Source organism: Trichoderma breve, chromosome 5, assembly GCF_028502605.1.
Source record: "Trichoderma breve strain T069 chromosome 5, whole genome shotgun sequence".
NCBI classification, from domain to species: Eukaryota; Fungi; Ascomycota; class Sordariomycetes; order Hypocreales; family Hypocreaceae; genus Trichoderma; species Trichoderma breve.
In genome coordinates, this window is record NC_079236.1 from 1,305,481 (window position 1) to 1,323,551 (window position 18,071).

Below are 18,071 nucleotides of genomic sequence, written 5' to 3' on the forward strand. Positions count from 1 at the left end.
CTCAGAGTTTCGCCTCCTTTGGAGCCTCTTCCATGCAACTTGCTGCTGAGTGGCTTGTCGGGGAATCCAGAGTCTCCGCAATTCGGAGCAAACGCGTTGAAATAAGCAGAGATACTGTCCGTGCAAGGGGGTAAACTAACCCAAGCTCCCGCGCATTAACAGGCCGCCGTCCTTTCACCGAATCTTCGGAGCCCATTGCATAACTTGTGCTAATCCAGATAGCTAGCGGAAGCACCCGCTTTGGCCGAAGCGGATGAATAATACAAATGGAACTCACATCCAGCTGACTGGGAGGAGGGTCCAGTCTGCAAGTTTCCACTTCTTTTGCATCTTCCTTTTCTTTCCTACTGCACACCGAGATGACGGTTGTCTAGTTTGGGCAGATGCTAGTGCGGCCGGGTTGGGTGAGAAAAGAGAGAAAGAAAAAAAGTAAGACATTGTGTGTGGGGGTCTCTGTGATGAAGAGAGATTTACCTGCAGCTGCGGTCAAGCAGAGGAGATCACGAAGATGTGCCCCATATTGTATCCTGATGCTGCGGTGTAGAGAGATGATGTGCAACTGTGATTGCGCCGTTTGTTGTTGTGAATGTTTTCATAAGACACTGAGCAAATGCATACACAAGACGAACAGAACAACACAAGATAATAAAATAAAAATAAAATTGAAACAAAATTGAAACAGGAGCCCAAGTTGCCACCACTTGCTAAGCGATGCTTGAGCACCATCCAGGATATAAAAACTCGACATCTGAAAACAGGGTATCAAAGCCTCGGCGCCTGCGCTTAGGCCGCGATCGCAACATTAGCTTCAACAACTCGAGCACTTCTAGCCAACCAAACTCACAAACACTCAAACGCCCACCAATCTCTCCACAAGCAAATGAGTCCCCGTCTATCCACCTGCGGTCACCTGTCCGGTCCACCGATCAATACATGCATATTCTCCATAGGACTTGGTCCTTTACAGCCAGCATGCATCACGGCTGCATATATCCTTGTCTTTGATACCACGTATGATGATGACGATGGTGACGTCTTTGGACGAGACGATGTCGCTTGATAAAGTCCAACAACAAAGTGAGTCGAGTTCTTATCCGTATGACCTCGTCCTTCTGGGCCCTCGGCTGGCATCGTGACTCCATTGGCCTTGTTGGTGCCCGCTCTACTCATGGACATCAGCTTCATCCACAGCCAGTCCTAACGATGTCTCACAATATTATAGTGTTTTTTTTTTCTGGGAAACCAGCACCATTGGCCGCATAGATTCGTCCTAGTTTCTGGAACGTCTTCTCATTGGTAGGTGGCCACCATCATTTACTAATTTTCCGATGAAGATTGGAGATGTAGGGGGAGGGAGCAAACAATTCAAGATGCCTTATCTGTATATCACACCAGATGCGCACACATCCTCGTTTGTATGTAAACAAGTTCAATATTCCCCAAATTCTGTATCATACATACATGGGATAAGCTCCACATGCCCCATCACGCCGTATCCGCCGTCGAGAGCTTAAACCGCTATTCCAGGATAAGTGATTCCAAGAGCAAGTTAGGGTACCCTGGCCTCGTCGCTGGCGAGATCCAAATTGCGGATCCCATCGAACAAGTTTGAAGTGGCATCACTACAGCACGATCGCCCTCAGACGGCAGCACATTGATCCGATCGCGTCGTGGGTGCCCAGAATTACATGGCTCGGCATGACATCAGACTCGTTTCTGATGGGTTTTCGTTCCGCGAGCTCGTCGAATATCGGCCCATGTACATGTACATGTATAGCGTCGAATGCTAGAATGGAGAGGGTTGGGTAATGCGGCAGATGTTTCTGATGATGTTGCGCATAGAGCCTGTATCGCTGCCTTCATGGGTCATATTGTCTACGTTGCCATTACTAGCAAGATGAAATGTGAGACATTAGGCGCAAGTCTTTAGGCGCAAGTCGTACTAGTGCTATTCGTTGAACTTCCAATGCTCGTAATTAAGGGTAGGTGAAGCTATGTCCTAGACAATCGCTATTATTTAGAACACCGACCAATAACGTTAGCTGACATTCACCAGAAATATGCAATTCTATGGCTTTACTATCTAATAAACGATCAAAACCATGGCTTAGGTGCTCAGGATGTCTACAGATGTCAGGTAAAGTCTCATCTAGCGAGGAGGTTGGTTGCTTCGGCCATCAGGCTTTGGCAAGTCTCACATGAGATGACGCAACGTTCTTGAGAGCAAACCATGGTAACTATTGGTATAGGCATGTCATTACAAGAGAGATTGGCTTATGACTCGGAACATTGCGCATTTCCCAATCGTAATCAGCGTTGCCAGTTGAGATATCCCACGTCTGAAAGGGAAGAAAATGGCATCTCAGATGGAAAGATGAATGATGCGCTGGACGCGCAATCCCGGTGAGATCGGACACAAGTTGGACGAAAGACGAACTGCTTAGCACTTGCCCAGTGAACATATGAATGCCCACGCACCATCATTGCGACTTTTCTTTCGCGAGACATTTGTTGTTGTTGCCTTCTTGGGCAGGTTCTGATGTTTAGAGCCAGACAACGGCATCAGTCCGCCTCGCTGCACAGCTTCTCAAGCTAGGCCTCGGAAATGGGCACCGAAGCCATCATTATCTAGCTGATAAGTGGTGGTTAAAAGCATGTAGCTGCAATGGGCCAGGTAGGACGACACCAAGTGGTGAGGCGACCTGGCTGATTCTGCTGGTAAGGTGGCATTACCTCTCTGTTTTATTTGCCTGCTTCCAAAGAATCTGACGCGTGCTTGCGGACGTTACAAGTTCTTCCCCACGTTTTACTTACGCCTTATTGAGGTGATCTCGTAACCGTTTTAAGTTATTCATGACTTAATGAGATGACAGTGAACAGTTCATCTAGCTTGGATTCATCCCACTACCGTATCAACGGCTTCCTACGTCCTTCTTTCCGTCTGGTTCTCTATCTATGTTTTCTTATATCATGATACTTGCTAAATAGGCTGCTTACGGTAACTGATCGGATATGTTCTTTTCCTTGTCCATCCGTCCATCCATCCATCCATTTCTGCGTGTTTAGACTCCCCTCTGCCAAGTCTGCCTTTACTAATTAACCGAATATTCTGTCAACATACCTATCACTTATGGATCACATGTATAAGAATGTGGATACGTATTGTTTGGTTTTAATAGTACCTTGGTTTAATGAACTGGAAACTTTGTTTAGAGGAGAGCTACATTACTTAGTCCTAGATAAATATAAAATGACTATATCCGAGGTTTATATAGGGAGAGTGTGAGATTACATGACCCCTTCTCCGACGCCCAAAGTATCTATATACTAGGGCTGTTCCTCATAGGTACATTAGATAGTACATCACATCACGTTTTACATCATACTTGGTCCTCTCCTATTGTGACCTTCGATGTGGTGACGTGACCGCACCAGACCTCCCACGCGCAAGACCTGATAGAGAGTCTTGGCTTGGCCATCTAGAATCTTCTCGTCTTCGGTCCACAATCTTTACTCCTTAAAACACACATGCAACACTCACTTTCCTCGATATTATGGGTGCATAGGATACTCGTAGCTGATGTTGCTCGAGATAGAGATCTATGGTCCTCTGGGCGGTTTGGCTGGATTTACACAGTGCTGCAATACGCAGCATCTTAGATTATCTGCCTTTTACCAATATGTGTGATAATCCTGTTAGTAAAAATCTTGAAACTGAATAGAAAGATTATCATCAAGCTTGCTCACTCCACCAAACACTCTGTTGATCTACTGGAAGCTCAGACTCGGTGTACTCATCGCTGATCGATTTTCTTCGTATGGTTCGTAATTCTTTTGGCCAATATTACATCTACTGATAGCAGGTGTGAAATCTTTATGATGAATGTTGGTTAGAAAAGAACCTGAATCATGCATAGTTAGTTTTGGTTTCCTGTTGAAGTTCAAATTAGATATAGTATAGAGAAACCCAACTTCCGGATGGCTAAGTGTAAGGCGAATTCAATCACTAACATTGAGGATTTTCTGTAGACAGGTGGTCAAAATTTAATGCACTTTGGAAGTCTTCGTTTGTTGACACCAGCTTTCATATGAAACAAGAACATGAAGTACCCGATACTAATCATCTTGCCATCCATGCATCAACCAACGTGCTGAAAAACTAACTGTCGGAGACAATCATCAAGAGTTTAAGCTACAGTTTGATTTATTCTGGTTTAGTTACATGGGAAGACGTGAAGTCACGGATGCTGATCAGCCCACATAGATCTTGGAGAAGACAGTAGAGGAGCTTTGTCAGAGACCGCCCGAGGAACTCGTCTGGCCCATGGAGGATGCTCAGAGATTGGCACATGTGAATTTCCCATTTCATGAAAGAGACCGCCGTAAGTTTCAAAACTGTATGAAATACTCGGTTATGATGGGATAAGTTGCTTGATCGGACTGACAGTCTCTTCGTAGACGCGCGGGGTAATCCAGAAGCTTGAGTGTCCTTGAGAATGCATTTGGCAATTTAACCATTTTATAGCGACATTTACCTTGGTTAAGATGAAGTAGGCAGAAGATTTCAGATGAAAGATATGAGACAACTATAATTTCAAATCATAGGAGAGTACCATTTGCATCCCCAGGATCCCCTAAAATCTGAGCCCGTGAACCTTGATGGCCATGTACCTTGATAGACACCCCTCAGCTCCCTCAAAATTCCACCATTTATATGAGGCCTTTTTGTAAAGTTGAGTATGTATTATAGAGAATGTGGTAGATAAGGTGGTTGTATTTTCCATCAAGGTTCACCACCATCCAAGAAGCTGATTGGTATAGGCCTCTTACTTCGCAGTCGCATCACCAAACCCCGGCTCATTTCCACGAGTAATAGCACTTGATGGTGGAACAGAAGCGGAGAAGACTGGCTGTTGATTATGGAAACTGGGGAAATCACGCAGATATATGAGCGAGCGTCAAGTATATAATGATGGACGCATTCCCTTGAGATGCTGAAAAAATTCTTCATCATTCCTGGCCTCAGCAACCTACTCCACAAGATCCGCTTTCTTCACTGACTTTTTCTGAATTTTCCTCCTGCAGCACGATGAGCCAGTACGGACAGAAAAAGACTATCACATGCTTTGGTCATATTTCCATGTGAACTTGGACGTTGAACTATCACTTTCCTTCAACATAAGCATGAGCACGCACAAGGTAAACCGGACAGCATGGACATCATGAGCACCGAGCGTATTGCACTGCCTTTGCTCCGTCATTTCTGCATCATGCAATAAAAATTCTTTATGCAGTCCTCTCAGCAACAAGCCTATCACGATGAAAGGCTAATGATCCTCCCTGTGGCGCCAAATCAGGTCTTGAGACACGGCATCTTGTGCTCCTGCGCTGGCCTACTTCTATTCGCAGGCACAAATCTGCCCAACACTTTGCCGACGGCTGCTCAATCCTGTATACGTCTAACTTCAGAGTGAAGAGCTTCCGTTTGAATCTCTCGGTCTTGATTCCCCCAGCATCCGAGACCCGGGTCATGTCGGGTGAGGCGATTTGTACAACCATGTAGCATCCGTGGCCGCATGACTCTTCAGCCGGGAACCATCCCGGAAGCAGGCCCCTTTTCCAGTATCTTAGTCTCCCTGCGATCCTTTCTTGTCGCTTGTGGCTGCTGACATCCGATAATCACCGGCCAGCGCGTGGGGGAGAGGCAACCCATCATCTCCGCGCTTTGCTCTGTCACATTTTCAATTTTTTTTCCCGCCATGGCCGCTGAAAATGCAGTATTCTGCCTAGCCAAGACCATGTATTCGATTATCTTTGCCACATTTCACGGCTTCATGCGTGCTTTTACGACAGCAGAGTTCAGAGGTATACCTGTGATCCCAACGCCTGGATCAATATGTGTTTTTTACTACAAGTAGCTACCACAACGCATGACGATTCTGTCTACATGTCACGTATTGATAGGGAGACTCTGCATCCATCATCAGCAGATTCTTCATAGGTACGTTGGTAACACAGTGCTATCTTCTTCCTTCTAGGGAGGGCGTTCGTCCTCGTGATAGTACAGTGACTACCATAAGGCCAAAGCTTTCCTCAGCCGCATATTTCCCTCACCATTTCTCGCCCCCAAGTGACAATTTTCTCCACAATTTGTAGCAAGAAAGCTATAGTCGGGCACCATTTCAAGCGCACTGATTTTTCTTCAGGCTGTTTTTCGATTGTCTTCGTCAGTTACTGTACCTGCGTATGTTATCCACGTCCGTGTACTACGATACCCTTAAGATGATATTCTATGCTAGTATTTGAAACCAAGTTTTATTGAAAGAAAGAGCCAAAAGGATGTAATTTTCAACACGACATGGGAGCCTGTAATGATTATTTGCCTGCGGCCACAATAACCGGCGCCAGCATCACATCCCTGACTTGGCAGCCATACATATTCCTTTATCATCGACACCCATCCACACCAATTGTTACAGTATATGTTTTCTAGTATAGCGTGGGAGTACCCCTGCAGCTACTACTCGTGGGACATGTGTTCAACACCCGGTGATGACTTCTCATTCTGGCCTCGGGTAACCTCCATTCCACTCCCAGCCAATGAAGCTGACGCATGACTATGAAACATTATTAACGGTATTTCAGCTGGACAAGTTAAAGAGGGGTATTGACGAATGTCAGTCGGGAACTCGTGTTGATTGTTGGCCGTTTTTCAAGGATCTACTCCAGCCTACAGGCGCCAAGATGTCACTGCATGGGGGTTTCGTTAATGAAGCTGTTCGATGCATGATATGGTGCATGAGGATTCACAAGTGGATACTAAATGACAGTAAACGCTCTTTTTATAGAGCATCCGTTTGGATATAAAAGCATCGAGTGTCGCCTGCCTTTTGATCTTGTCTCATCCATCAATCGCATCAACCATACTCAAACAACAAAAACAACCTTTGCCTACCTTCAAAGACTTTCAGTCCCTCAAATCAACACCTTCAAGATGTCTCCCTGGTGAGTCTTCTGAGAACCATTGTTCCAACACTTGCTCGGAATTTCCTCCTTGCTTTACCTTCAGCGTTCCACTACCCGATCTATGATACCTTCTTTCTCATTACCAAGCAAGGCACTTACTAGAAATGTCACTGAAAACTTTCTTTTAATAGCCAGTGCACTTCCTGCGGATGCAAGGACAACTGCGACAGTTGCCAATGCTCCACCTGCGGCGTAAGTTCTGATTCTGCCGCCTGCTTTAGGCATTAAGAAACTTTTCGACCGGAAAACTAACACATGAGGACATGTAGCACTAAATCACCTTGTTCTATTTCCTTCGCTGGACCTATACTCTCTCGGAATGACAGCTTGAGGGCTCGGATGTGCGTGAGAAGACGCCATGGGAAGGGCAAGGCATTTGAGCAAATGGACCTCCATCATGTGGGATATAGCAGAATAGGAATTTGAAGATTTTGCCCTAACACACATATAAGTTGCTTGTGACTCTTGTGCTTTTTGAATGAGTTGCATGTGGACCGATGGCCCGTGTTGATATGCCTTTCTATGCAATAATGTCCGACAGATGCATGTCATGCAGCAGTGCTGCAGACAAAACACGGCTGGACCAGTTGGTGCTCCATGCATAAAGCTGGGTTGGGCATGAAGGAAGAAAATTTTTTGCATTGCTTTTGGCTTGTGAAAGAGACCTCAAAAAGAAATAATCATGCCGGGAAGATGATGAAGATGCGTGTATGGTTTCGTACAAAAGGAGGCAAAAGTAAATTGCAAAAATAGATGCCCACTATCAGAGTCGAACTGATCACCTTGTCATGTCAAGTATTTACTAGTGACACGCTATACCGCTTAGCCAAGCGGGCGTCGAGCTATTTATAGCAGATTGTTGAGTTTTACAGTATATGAACCCTATCTATTTGCAAACCCTTAACTACATATTCAATCCCGATATGATCGAGTTTCGCTGCGAGATCATTCATATAAGGTAAATGGCTTTGGAGAATATTGAAGTAATTCGGGTCTTCAAAAAGCCGCTATCGAGTCGATAAGCCCGACTCTTTAGTCGCCGGTAGCATTGTTTGTGCTGTTACTATTGTAAAAGAGGGGCGTTCCGCAATAGCTGATCTTGGTGTAAGTAAAGTAGACTGAGTATAAGTCTATCTACGGAATATCTGTTCACATTATTGATGATATGACTAGAGTCTCTAAGATACAATAGACAAACTCTTAAGAGCTCAGGGCAATGCGCCATGTTGCAACATTCTGAGTTGAGATGAATACTATTGCCGACAACCAACCGCGAGTTGCCGCTATCCGTTTGCAGGCTCCCGGGCTGATCAAAATAGAGGTCGGCTATAGTGAATCTTTTCTCCGAGTACGCTGTACACCAAGGGATTTTGCTACAAGATTTTGGGCGCACTCGTACGTGTCAGGAACTCGCACAATAAAGACCAAATGTGTGAAAGAATTGAGTCAATCTGCGCTTTACATCACATGTGAGCATGCAGAATAACAGCCTGTGCCACCGAGAGTTCCATTCAGTTGCGACCTAAGTTATCGGCATTTGCGGGCTAAGCAAATCCCGAAAAGTCAGCGGAAGTTGATTTTGTTTTGTGGGCTGGAAACCTTGGCATCTATAATGGAATCGAGTCTCGTGGTAATATTAATCGGCTATATGTTATATATGGTCAAGTGATGACGCAAATGCCGGTAAAAATACTAAAACAGGCTAGGGTACGGAGTATTAGAAGATGAAGATGAGAACTGTTCGCAGGTAAGGGGGGATTGGCAATTCCCCTGGTTTAGTGCATCAGGTACGGGAGATTGCTTCAATCAAGATCAATGTGATCTCTGCTTGCAGTGTGTGAGATGCTGCACATTCGTTCGGTACGCCCCCTAACAATGTCATTGCCCATCAACAAGTCAGATCAAGCTCTCGTGTGGCCCCTAAACACGAAGTTGGTGGGGTTTTACGATAAGCATAAATACTGTCATTCGGAATCCGGAATACAGTTGATGGCTTGCCTCAGATGGTGACCGATGCAACATGAAACAAATTTACAATGTTCATCTTCCTGTGTCGCGCATGCTAAACAGCAAGGCAGATTCCTTACCTGCCTAATGAAGGCATGACTCGACTTTGAGGATCTATCACATTCGTGAAGATATAGTTTATCTGGAGTTTGCTAACACTAGACTCCCAATATATCGACTATTCACGGCAGTCAAACCATCGCAGTAAAGGGTGGGAGTGGTTTTTGTTGGTCAGAGTGAGCAGACCTACTATTATTTATAAAGCTATGTATGGAGATATTCCGTGGGATATGGCCACACTCGTTGATTTCATGCGCATGTAAACGCCAGTTCAAGTCGGGAAGTTCGAGAAACCATATTGAAAACTGATATGAATCACCTACCTTCCTTTTTCCCTACGGAAAGTTACGGCGGAGGTTCGGCATGAGACGACGTCCCAGGGCGTATTGTGGCATCATTCTGGATTTCAAGGAAAGCCGAAACCAACGACAACTTACAAAGCTCGGTAATTGCTTCCTCTTTTCATTCCCGATTTTATGCCCGAGATTAAATGCGAATCGTTGGTACTATTCTGTGGGCAACTAAATAGAAGCCCATCTCAGGAAAATGCTTCCGACGGCTCTCTCATAACAACAGTTGCTTTTCGCTTTGCCCAGCAGCTTTGCCCAGAGAATTGTAAAATGCCGGCATAGTGGAAGAGGCCGGTGTTGGAATGGCGGGGATTGGTAATATTTCCTCCAACCATGACCGACGGCTTCTCCATTTACGCTGCGACATCAGCATAGTTAGCGTGAATTGCCAAGGAATTCTTCCTCGTATGAAAGCGATTGTTTGTGAAGCTACACACTATGTCTGGGGCTATTGCGGAGCCGATTTTGCCGATATAGACACAACTAGTGCGCGGAATAGGTGAGTGGTGATAGGCTCAATTTGGCAAAACAGTCTTTGTAAGGAACACAAATATGCCCGACGGGCAATTTACCATCCTGAATGGGAGATCTGGAGGATCTGAGCCTCAGGAATCATGAGCCGAGGGCGAGATATGTTGATTGGATGAGCGTCCTTCCACATACCGAATCTGTACAAGACTAACCTGGGGGTGGATTCTGTAGCGGCCGCCTTTCCCGTCTTGTGGCTATTGGTACTTTGTGCTTGAAGTTCTGAACTGATTAAACGCCCATCAAGGGCGATGCCAGGGATTCCCCGCGTCGAAACTCCATTATGAAAGTCAGGTTCCGGCATTCTTGTGGGGTTTAGTCCGGGGAGAGATGTTCGGAGTGATATTTACAATCGTCAAACTTCCCTTTCAGCGGTTAACTGCTTGAACGTGATGCGATCCGCGTGATAACCGACGGGCTTATAGCCTCATGACCTGGAGTATAAATACAGAAGAGGATGTAACACAAGAATCACCAACTTGTCTGGAGAGAGCAGCTCTTTCTTGAGTCTTCATAGCAGCTCAGCTTGTTCCTCGGCAAAGGGACAAGTTCTTCACAATGGGTCTTCCTCGAGCTTTGGTTGCGGCACTCGCCTACGGGTCAATCGCTCACGCGACCTACGATGTCTTTGACTATGTAGATCCTCTAATTGGAACCAGCAATGGAGGTAAATATCTCTGCATGACTGGATGGCATTCATGCGCAAAGGAACAGAATTAACAATACACATAGGACACGTCTTTGCCGGCGCAACTCTTCCATTCGGCCTTGCCAAGGCGGTAGCTGACTCTGTGAATGACAACGCTGGTGGTTATGCTTCAGATGGCGGTCCAAGTCAGTTCATCATCCTCCAAAATTACAATTCTAGCATCTCTGGAATATTATAACTGACCATGACCCTCTAGTCACTGGCTTCTCTCACATGCATGACAGCGGAACGGGTGGTGTAAGCGATTTCCCTAATGGAGAATGAGGCAGTATCAGATGCTAACACGTCCAAGGGAGCTTCTCTTGGAAACTTTCCATTGTTCCCCCAGAGCGGCTGCTCTGGCGGAAACCTTGACAACTGCTACTTCACCAAATCAGACCGTCAGTCCCTGCCGATTAACAGCTCCATTGAGGCGCACCCTGGATACTTTTCGGTTACTCTCAATACCTCTATTAAGGCGGAGATGACTGTATCGAATAAGACGGCATTGTACCGCTTCACTTTCCCTGACCAGCCTGTGCCTATGAAGGGTGGCGACGCAACTGGGGACAACGCGATCCCGTATGAGCCTGTGATCCTGGCCGACTTGACGGATCTCTCCGATTCCCGGAGCAAGGGAAGCGTTTCTGTCGACGCTCACAGCGGAAGAATTACCGGTTCAGGCACATTCAATCCGTCTTTCGGAGTTGGCACGTACACTCTGTACTTCTGTACCGATTTCCAAGGAGCCAGTATCAAGAACACCGGCGTCTTTCAGAACAACCGAGCCGGCACCAACTTCAAGCAACTCAACACCGAAACTGCCACTGTTACCGGCCCTCCCGTGCCTGGCGGCGCATTCGTCCAGTTCAACAAGCCCAGCAATAACCAGATCATAGCCAGAGTTGGCCTGTCATTCATTAGTGTGAACCAAGCATGCAGCAATGCCCAGTCTGAGATCCCCAGGTTTGACTTCCAGGGAACTCAGGCGACTGCTGAGGATGCATGGCGACAGAAGCTGGGAGTTGTAAAGGTCGACACCACGGGAGTGTCTACAGACATTCTGACCACCTTCTATTCGGGACTGTATCGCTCCATGATCTCGCCTCAGGACTATACGGGAGAGAACCCTCTGTGGAAGAGCAGTGAGCCTTGTAAGTGTCATATTCAAAACCATTTCTTTGGAGAATTATTCATGAAATCATTTAAAGCTGACTGTAATAGACTATGACTCTTTCTACTGCATCTGGGATTCATTCCGCAGCATTCACCCACTGCTTACCATTGTCGACCCGTACAGTCAAACGCAGATGGTTCGCGCACTTATTGACATCTACCGCCACGAAGGAAAGCTTCCGGATTGCCGCATGACATTTTGTAAGGGCTGGACGCAAGGTGGTAGCAATGCTGATATTGTGCTTGTGGACGCATACTTGAAAGGCCTTCACAAGGGTGTTGATTGGCAGACCGGATATGAAGCTTTGATCTCGGATGCCGAAGGTATGGCTCACAGGTGTCCCCCTTTTCATCAAACCTACAATCATGATGCTGACATATTGCTAGATGAACCTGTAAACTGGGGTATCGAGGGACGTGGTGGATTGACCAGCTGGAAGACGCTTGGTTATATTCCCACTGACGACTTTGACCCCAACGGTAAGATTCTCCCAATATTATAGTATCCACGTTCGTATGGAGTACTCATATATCATTAGGTGTTGGTACATTCTCGCGATCCATCTCCCGAACAGTTGAATATGCCTACAACGACTTTTGCATTGCCGAGATGGCCGAGTCTCTGCACAAGAAGGCCGATGCCGAGAAGTATCTCAAGCGCTCTAAGAACTGGAAGAACATGTGGAACCCGAACCAAAACTCGTACATCTACATCACCAATCCCGATGGTTCTACCGGTTATGTCGACAGTGGCTTTTACGGCTTCCTACAGCCCAGATATCTGAACGGCACGTTTGGCTATCAGGACGCTATGATGTGCACTCCTATGTTCCGATTTGATGATTGTTATTTGGTTCCTACTGGCCATGAGGTAAGATTTCTACTACACCTCTTCTCTGACAACACATAAGACAATGTCGAGACTTTATTTTCTTCACTGTTGCTTACCCAATGTTTCCATCACAGACCTACGAGGGCAGCAGCTGGCTCTACACTTTCTTCGCCCCCCACGACATGGCCGACCTCATCACCACTCTTGGTGGCCCAGACACTTTCGTCAAGCGTCTCCAGTTTCTTCACAACACTCCCAACCTGCTCTACTTTGGTGATGAACAGGCCTTCCTTCTCGTCTTCCTCTTCCACTATGCTGGTCGCCCGGGCCTGTCTTCGTACTTTGCCCACCACTACATCCCCTCGCAGTTCAATTCTGGTATTAACGGTATCCCCGGTAACGACGATTCCGGTGCCATGGGTGCCTTTAGCACTCTGACCATGATGGGCTTGTGGCCAATGGGAGGACAGAACGTCTATCTCATCCTGCCACCGTTCTTCCCCGAGATCAGCATCAAGAACGGACTGACGGGCAAGACGGCGACGGTGAAGAACATCAACTTTGATGGAGGCTATGAGAACATTTATATCCAGAGCGCTAAGCTCAACGGCAAGTCGTATACAAAGAACTGGATCACACATGACTTCTTTGCTAATGGAGGCGTGTTGGAGCTGACGCTGGGCAAGAACGAGAGCAGCTGGGGAACAGGCTCTGCCAGTCTGCCACCCAGCTTGGATCTAGACATCTAGACTTAGAGGATGAGCAAATTTAGTTTCGATAACTACGTTGGTAGAATGAAAGAAATTTTTCACAATCTTGCGCACAAGCGCTATTGAGGATCATCGTTTTTTCTCCAATTCATTCATCAAACATGATGAGCGTCTTTCTTGTCGGTATTAAAAGTCTAAGCTAGAGTCGAGTATCATTGGTATAATAATTTTAACATGAAGCATCTTCACAACCTCCTACTCAATCACAATATTCTGACCTAAGCTTCTCATAGGTAACCTCCCCACCAATCCTTGGAGCCCACCAGAAGCTCTCATTACATCCTTTGCATCTTCCGCAAAAGCCATCCTCACCCTCCCTACGCGTTCCCATGTCCCCCTCCCTGTCTTTTCTACTACCAATAGCATCACCATAGTCTCTTCAACAAACCAGAGTACACTCATTTGCTCTCCTTGTCCATGTCGCATCAGATAGCTTTTGAGGCTTCCTATGCACTCTTCGCCTCCAAGACAAGCGGTTTCTGTGCCACTTCCGCGGCTCATTCGTACGTCGACACTGAGGCCGCTGAATTGCCAGCCGTCAGAGTGTGGCTTCGCCTTGACCTTGTCCAGCACCAACGGATCCTTGACATGGAGGGCATATTTTCCGGGTCGGAATCGCGGAGGGCCGGCGGCAGAGCTCATTTGTCCTCCAAAGTCGTATATCACGGAGCCATCAGGCGCTAATACTGCCATCTCAGGCGAGTATGTCCACTTGACAGATGATGGTTCGTTCCTCGTCAGTCGCGCGGCCGCAACGTAATGATGGGTGAGTATCTTTTTGCCCTTCAACTTCATCTCGGGATCATTGGAAGCGAGTGTAATGGATGAGAAGAGCTCCACGGGGCCAGACCATCCTGCCCACGACCAGCTCGGCAAGTGATTCCTCCGCCTGGCCTGTGTGCCAACTTTGTGATGCCAGAAACATGTTGATAAGGCGAAAAGATGTCTCGTTCTCGGCATTCCATTGTTTTCTTCTGTCGATTCAGAGGCCAGAGGTGCCCATATAGGGATCCCCACCAAATTGCTCAGTTTCCCCCTTCCAAGGGTGCTCTCCAGATCTCGCCATACTCCCAAGCTTGCATCCAACGAATCTTCGTCCCGACTCAAGTCCCTCCTTGTGTATTTCACAATATGTTGGTCGACTTCGCGGAATACACTCAGAGTGCTCGCTTCGCCCATCTTTTGAGGCAGCTTCTTCCACTGTTCCCAGCTGCCGTCCATATATGACACTCCGTTGAACAAGCCCGGACGCACGAAATCGTACATACGCTTCTCTTCGGCGTCATGATAGAATTCGAACGGCAAGTCTAGCGCCTCGGGGCAGGTCATGCCGTCGCACTCCCAGTACATCTGCTGTTCTGTGAAGACGAGGCGTCGTCGAGAGAGAAGTCCTTCTTGATAAGTCCATCCTCTAGTGTACCACGCTGAGCGCTCGATGAGAAGGCGTGGGTCCTGGAGGCTGGAAACAAGGGTTATGTTTGAAGTGGTGAATTTGTACTTTGGCTGAGCAGGTCTTGATGTTGATCCAACGCCGGGAAGGCCGTGCATGGCATTCTCGCCAGCGGCGGCAATGATGGTAAAGGCGGCTCCTCCGTATATCTCGTCCATCCGTTGAATGTGTTCCCTTTTCTCCTGTGGCCTATCATCACTCGTACAGAAGCGATCCACCCAGAGATATCGAAATCCAAGCTCAGTCACCACAGAAGCTGCATCTCGTACAACTTGTGGCCAGCTGCCATCAACATTTGCTTCGCCCCAGACATAGCTCAGTGCCACATAGTCATCACGCAGTGATCTTTCAACCACTTGTGGGCGTGACTGAGCACAGTCAATGAGCCGGAATCCCTGAATTTCTTTCCTCACCGGCCTCCGTGAACATCGTCCCTCGTGATGGGTGTCGCAAAAATGAAGCCACTCTCGCACAATGTTCAAGTCCGCGCTTTTGTCAATGTCGCGCCCCCAGATCCCTCTTTGCGTCCAAGAGGCATCGTCAGGCAAGCGGAATGATGGTGACGGCAGCGGAGATGCCGTTCCATCAGGGACTGTCAGCTGTCTCTCGCCACCCGTCCTCCCCCTAGCCATGTCTACCAGCATCTCGGGCCGCGTCCGGAGTAGCATGCCCGATTCTCGGAACCATTCGGGGTCCACATCGGGATCCTGGCCGCCGCCCTTCGTCTTGGAGATGACGGAGAAAAACGCTGGGCTGAGGCCCTTGGCTCGGCCCTTGGCCGGATGGTCCTGATTGTGCATCTTCGCTGAGTCAATGAAGTAACTCGTGTCGCGTGTCGATAGTGCCACCAGGTTATACTCTCCAGGCTCCTTGCTGGGCACATGAATCTCCCAAAAGAGCTTGCACATGGGACAAGTCGCAGCCCAGCGGTTCTCCTCCAGGTACCGAAGCCGAGATACAAAATGCTCTCTTGTTTCGAAATCTCCTGCAGCTCCTGCGCCATCTGCCGGCCTGGCGAAAGTGGCGTCGACTTCATCCATGGTTTCTTCAATCTCCGCCGCAAGACGTGCACATGATTCACAAAGAGCCGGATCTCGATTTACACCCAGTGACGACGGAGGCCGTGAGTTGGGTCGCGAACCCGAGGCGGCGTCAGAATGAGCCGACGGACTACGGCTCTTTTGCCCGCTCAAACGGCGAATGAGCGATGAGCGCCGTGACCCGGATTCGCTGGCTCCAGGCGACGAGTCGACGGTCAGATGCTGGATCATGTTTCGCAGGGGGTTCTTTGACCGGCGTCGCCCCGGCGAGGGCTGGTCAGCAGCGCCGGCAGATGCTCCGGGGTCCAGGTAGTCAGCCATGATGCATTTCCGGGGCTCCGCGTGCTCGTATGGAGTGCTTGGTGTTGTGAGATTTGACGTCTGCTATCAGTATCGTCGTGATGTTCACGCTGCGTCAAAAGGGGGAGAGGGACGCATGTGTGTTTTATGTTTATCTGCTGCGTTGTTTGACGGCCTGGCGCCAAACCGCCTGACCCCAGGCGGCTGGAGATTTGAATGACTTGAAAGGAGCGAATGAGTTGAATGGCTTCAAGCAGGCCGGCAGGGGAAGAAAAGGGTCCGTAAATCTAGCGAGGGGTTTCAGACCGTCTAAAGTGGTGGGTTCCAGGTTTTTAATGAGGCGGTAATACAGAGTTTACGCTCCCGTTTTGCGAACCAGGAAGCTTTAGAGCAGCTGAAGAACGGACTGTCCATGTGATGGGAAGAGTTAATTATGAGGGGCTGGCTGAAGAAGTACCAAGAGGAGTGTGAAATGCACGTAGATAGATGCATGTGGCCTATATATATGCTACATGTATCGTCCTCTGCTAGGGAGGTAGTACCGCCTCATAATATTTTGAGAAACTCTGAGCCAAACAAACAAACCTAAACCATCAATGCACACACACATGCTTGTACACAATGTAGCTTCTCATCGACACTGTGCCACTGTGCCACTAACAATCGCAGTCAAGAAAAAAAGACAAAGAAAAAACCCACAACCCCCCTCTCTTGCAGGTGGAGTTTGCCTCATTTACTCTATTAATAACCGCAATCTTGCTGAGCCGCCCAGCGAAATCACATATTGATCCCATAGCCATTGAGGCGCAGGGCATTCAAAAAAGAGCTGACCAAAAGCAACCCTGGCAAGCCGCATTTCCCTGGCCAGATTGGGTGGGGAAAAGGAGGCAAGCCGCTGAGATTGCAGATGATTTACGCCGCGATGGATCCCCCCTCATGCCTCATGCATGCATCAATGCACAGCTCCAATGCAAGATTCTGTGAAAGGCAGAAGCTAGTCCGGGCTTCGGCTTTTCACCCAGCAAACGCCGTCTAGCGGTCCATCGTGTCGTATCTTGATCTCTGTGATTGGCGCCGGCTACCGACCCTGACGGCACGCGACCAGACAGCCATGCAATAGCGAGCTACTAGCATTTCTCAGGCGGCTAGCACATGTTTGAAACAGGGAATCTGCCATGAAAGTGGCCCTAGAGTCGGCTGTCGTGAGATTCCGACAGTTGTGCTCACCGTCTGTGAGTCGGACTCTGATCCTCCTGGTCGGGCCATCCCTTGATCAACCCCATTCCACACATGGCATGCTCACGGCACTAAAATACTCAGCTCCTGTCCATGTTACGATCCGGTCCTCACCGCTTGGGTGCTTCTCTTTCTCTCTTTCTCTCTCAGCCTCGATACCGCGGGCGCTGCCTCAAGCTCCGCTCCGCTCGTCTCAGCTCAGCTCACGATAGGCACAGAGACGAAACTAGGTGCATGCAGAAGCAATACGGCAAGATCCGCAGCACGTTTGTGACCCAAAAAAAGCCCGAGCCCAGTAAATTCATCCTTGATTCTTTTGTCTTTGCATGCACCTACTTGATCCATACTCCATACTTGGGATAGAATATGCATGGATCGTTCTATTGATGATCTAGAAATCCTTCACGAAAATAGAATCCAAAAACTAAGCCACCTTTTTTTGCTTGAGCTACACAATGACGACCCATCTTACTTATACTAACAGCTAGATGCCCGCTTCTCTCCACTCATCCCAAGCACGCACTGACATGTATTGCTCCGTAAAGCCGGGTTACGACTTTTGCGATGGTGTTCACGAGACAGTAGGCGGAGCGCAAGTGTAAGCTATC

The 18,071-nt window shown here is 47.9% G+C and overlaps 2 protein-coding genes across 2 annotated transcripts; one reads left to right on the forward strand and one right to left on the reverse strand.

Annotated features, from left to right (window-relative positions):
- Window positions 1-10,529: 10,529 nt before the first annotated feature.
- Window positions 10,530-13,416, forward strand: T069G_08105 (glycosyl hydrolase family 92 domain-containing protein; the record flags this gene model as incomplete). The annotated part of the gene is made up of 10 exons (XM_056175315.1): window positions 10,530-10,638; window positions 10,704-10,805; window positions 10,877-10,917; window positions 10,973-11,813; window positions 11,884-11,972; window positions 12,042-12,159; window positions 12,223-12,315; window positions 12,375-12,537; window positions 12,586-12,706; window positions 12,802-13,416. The coding sequence occupies 10 exons, from the start codon at window positions 10,530-10,532 to the stop codon at window positions 13,414-13,416; spliced, it is 2,292 nt and encodes a 763-aa protein (XP_056026264.1).
- Window positions 13,417-13,632: 216 nt separating this feature from the next.
- On the reverse strand, window positions 13,633-16,248 carry T069G_08106 (heterokaryon incompatibility protein (HET) domain-containing protein; the record flags this gene model as incomplete). The annotated part of the gene is made up of 1 exon (XM_056175316.1): window positions 13,633-16,248. The coding sequence occupies one exon, from the start codon at window positions 16,246-16,248 to the stop codon at window positions 13,633-13,635; it is 2,616 nt and encodes an 871-aa protein (XP_056026265.1).
- Window positions 16,249-18,071: the final 1,823 nt, after the last annotated feature.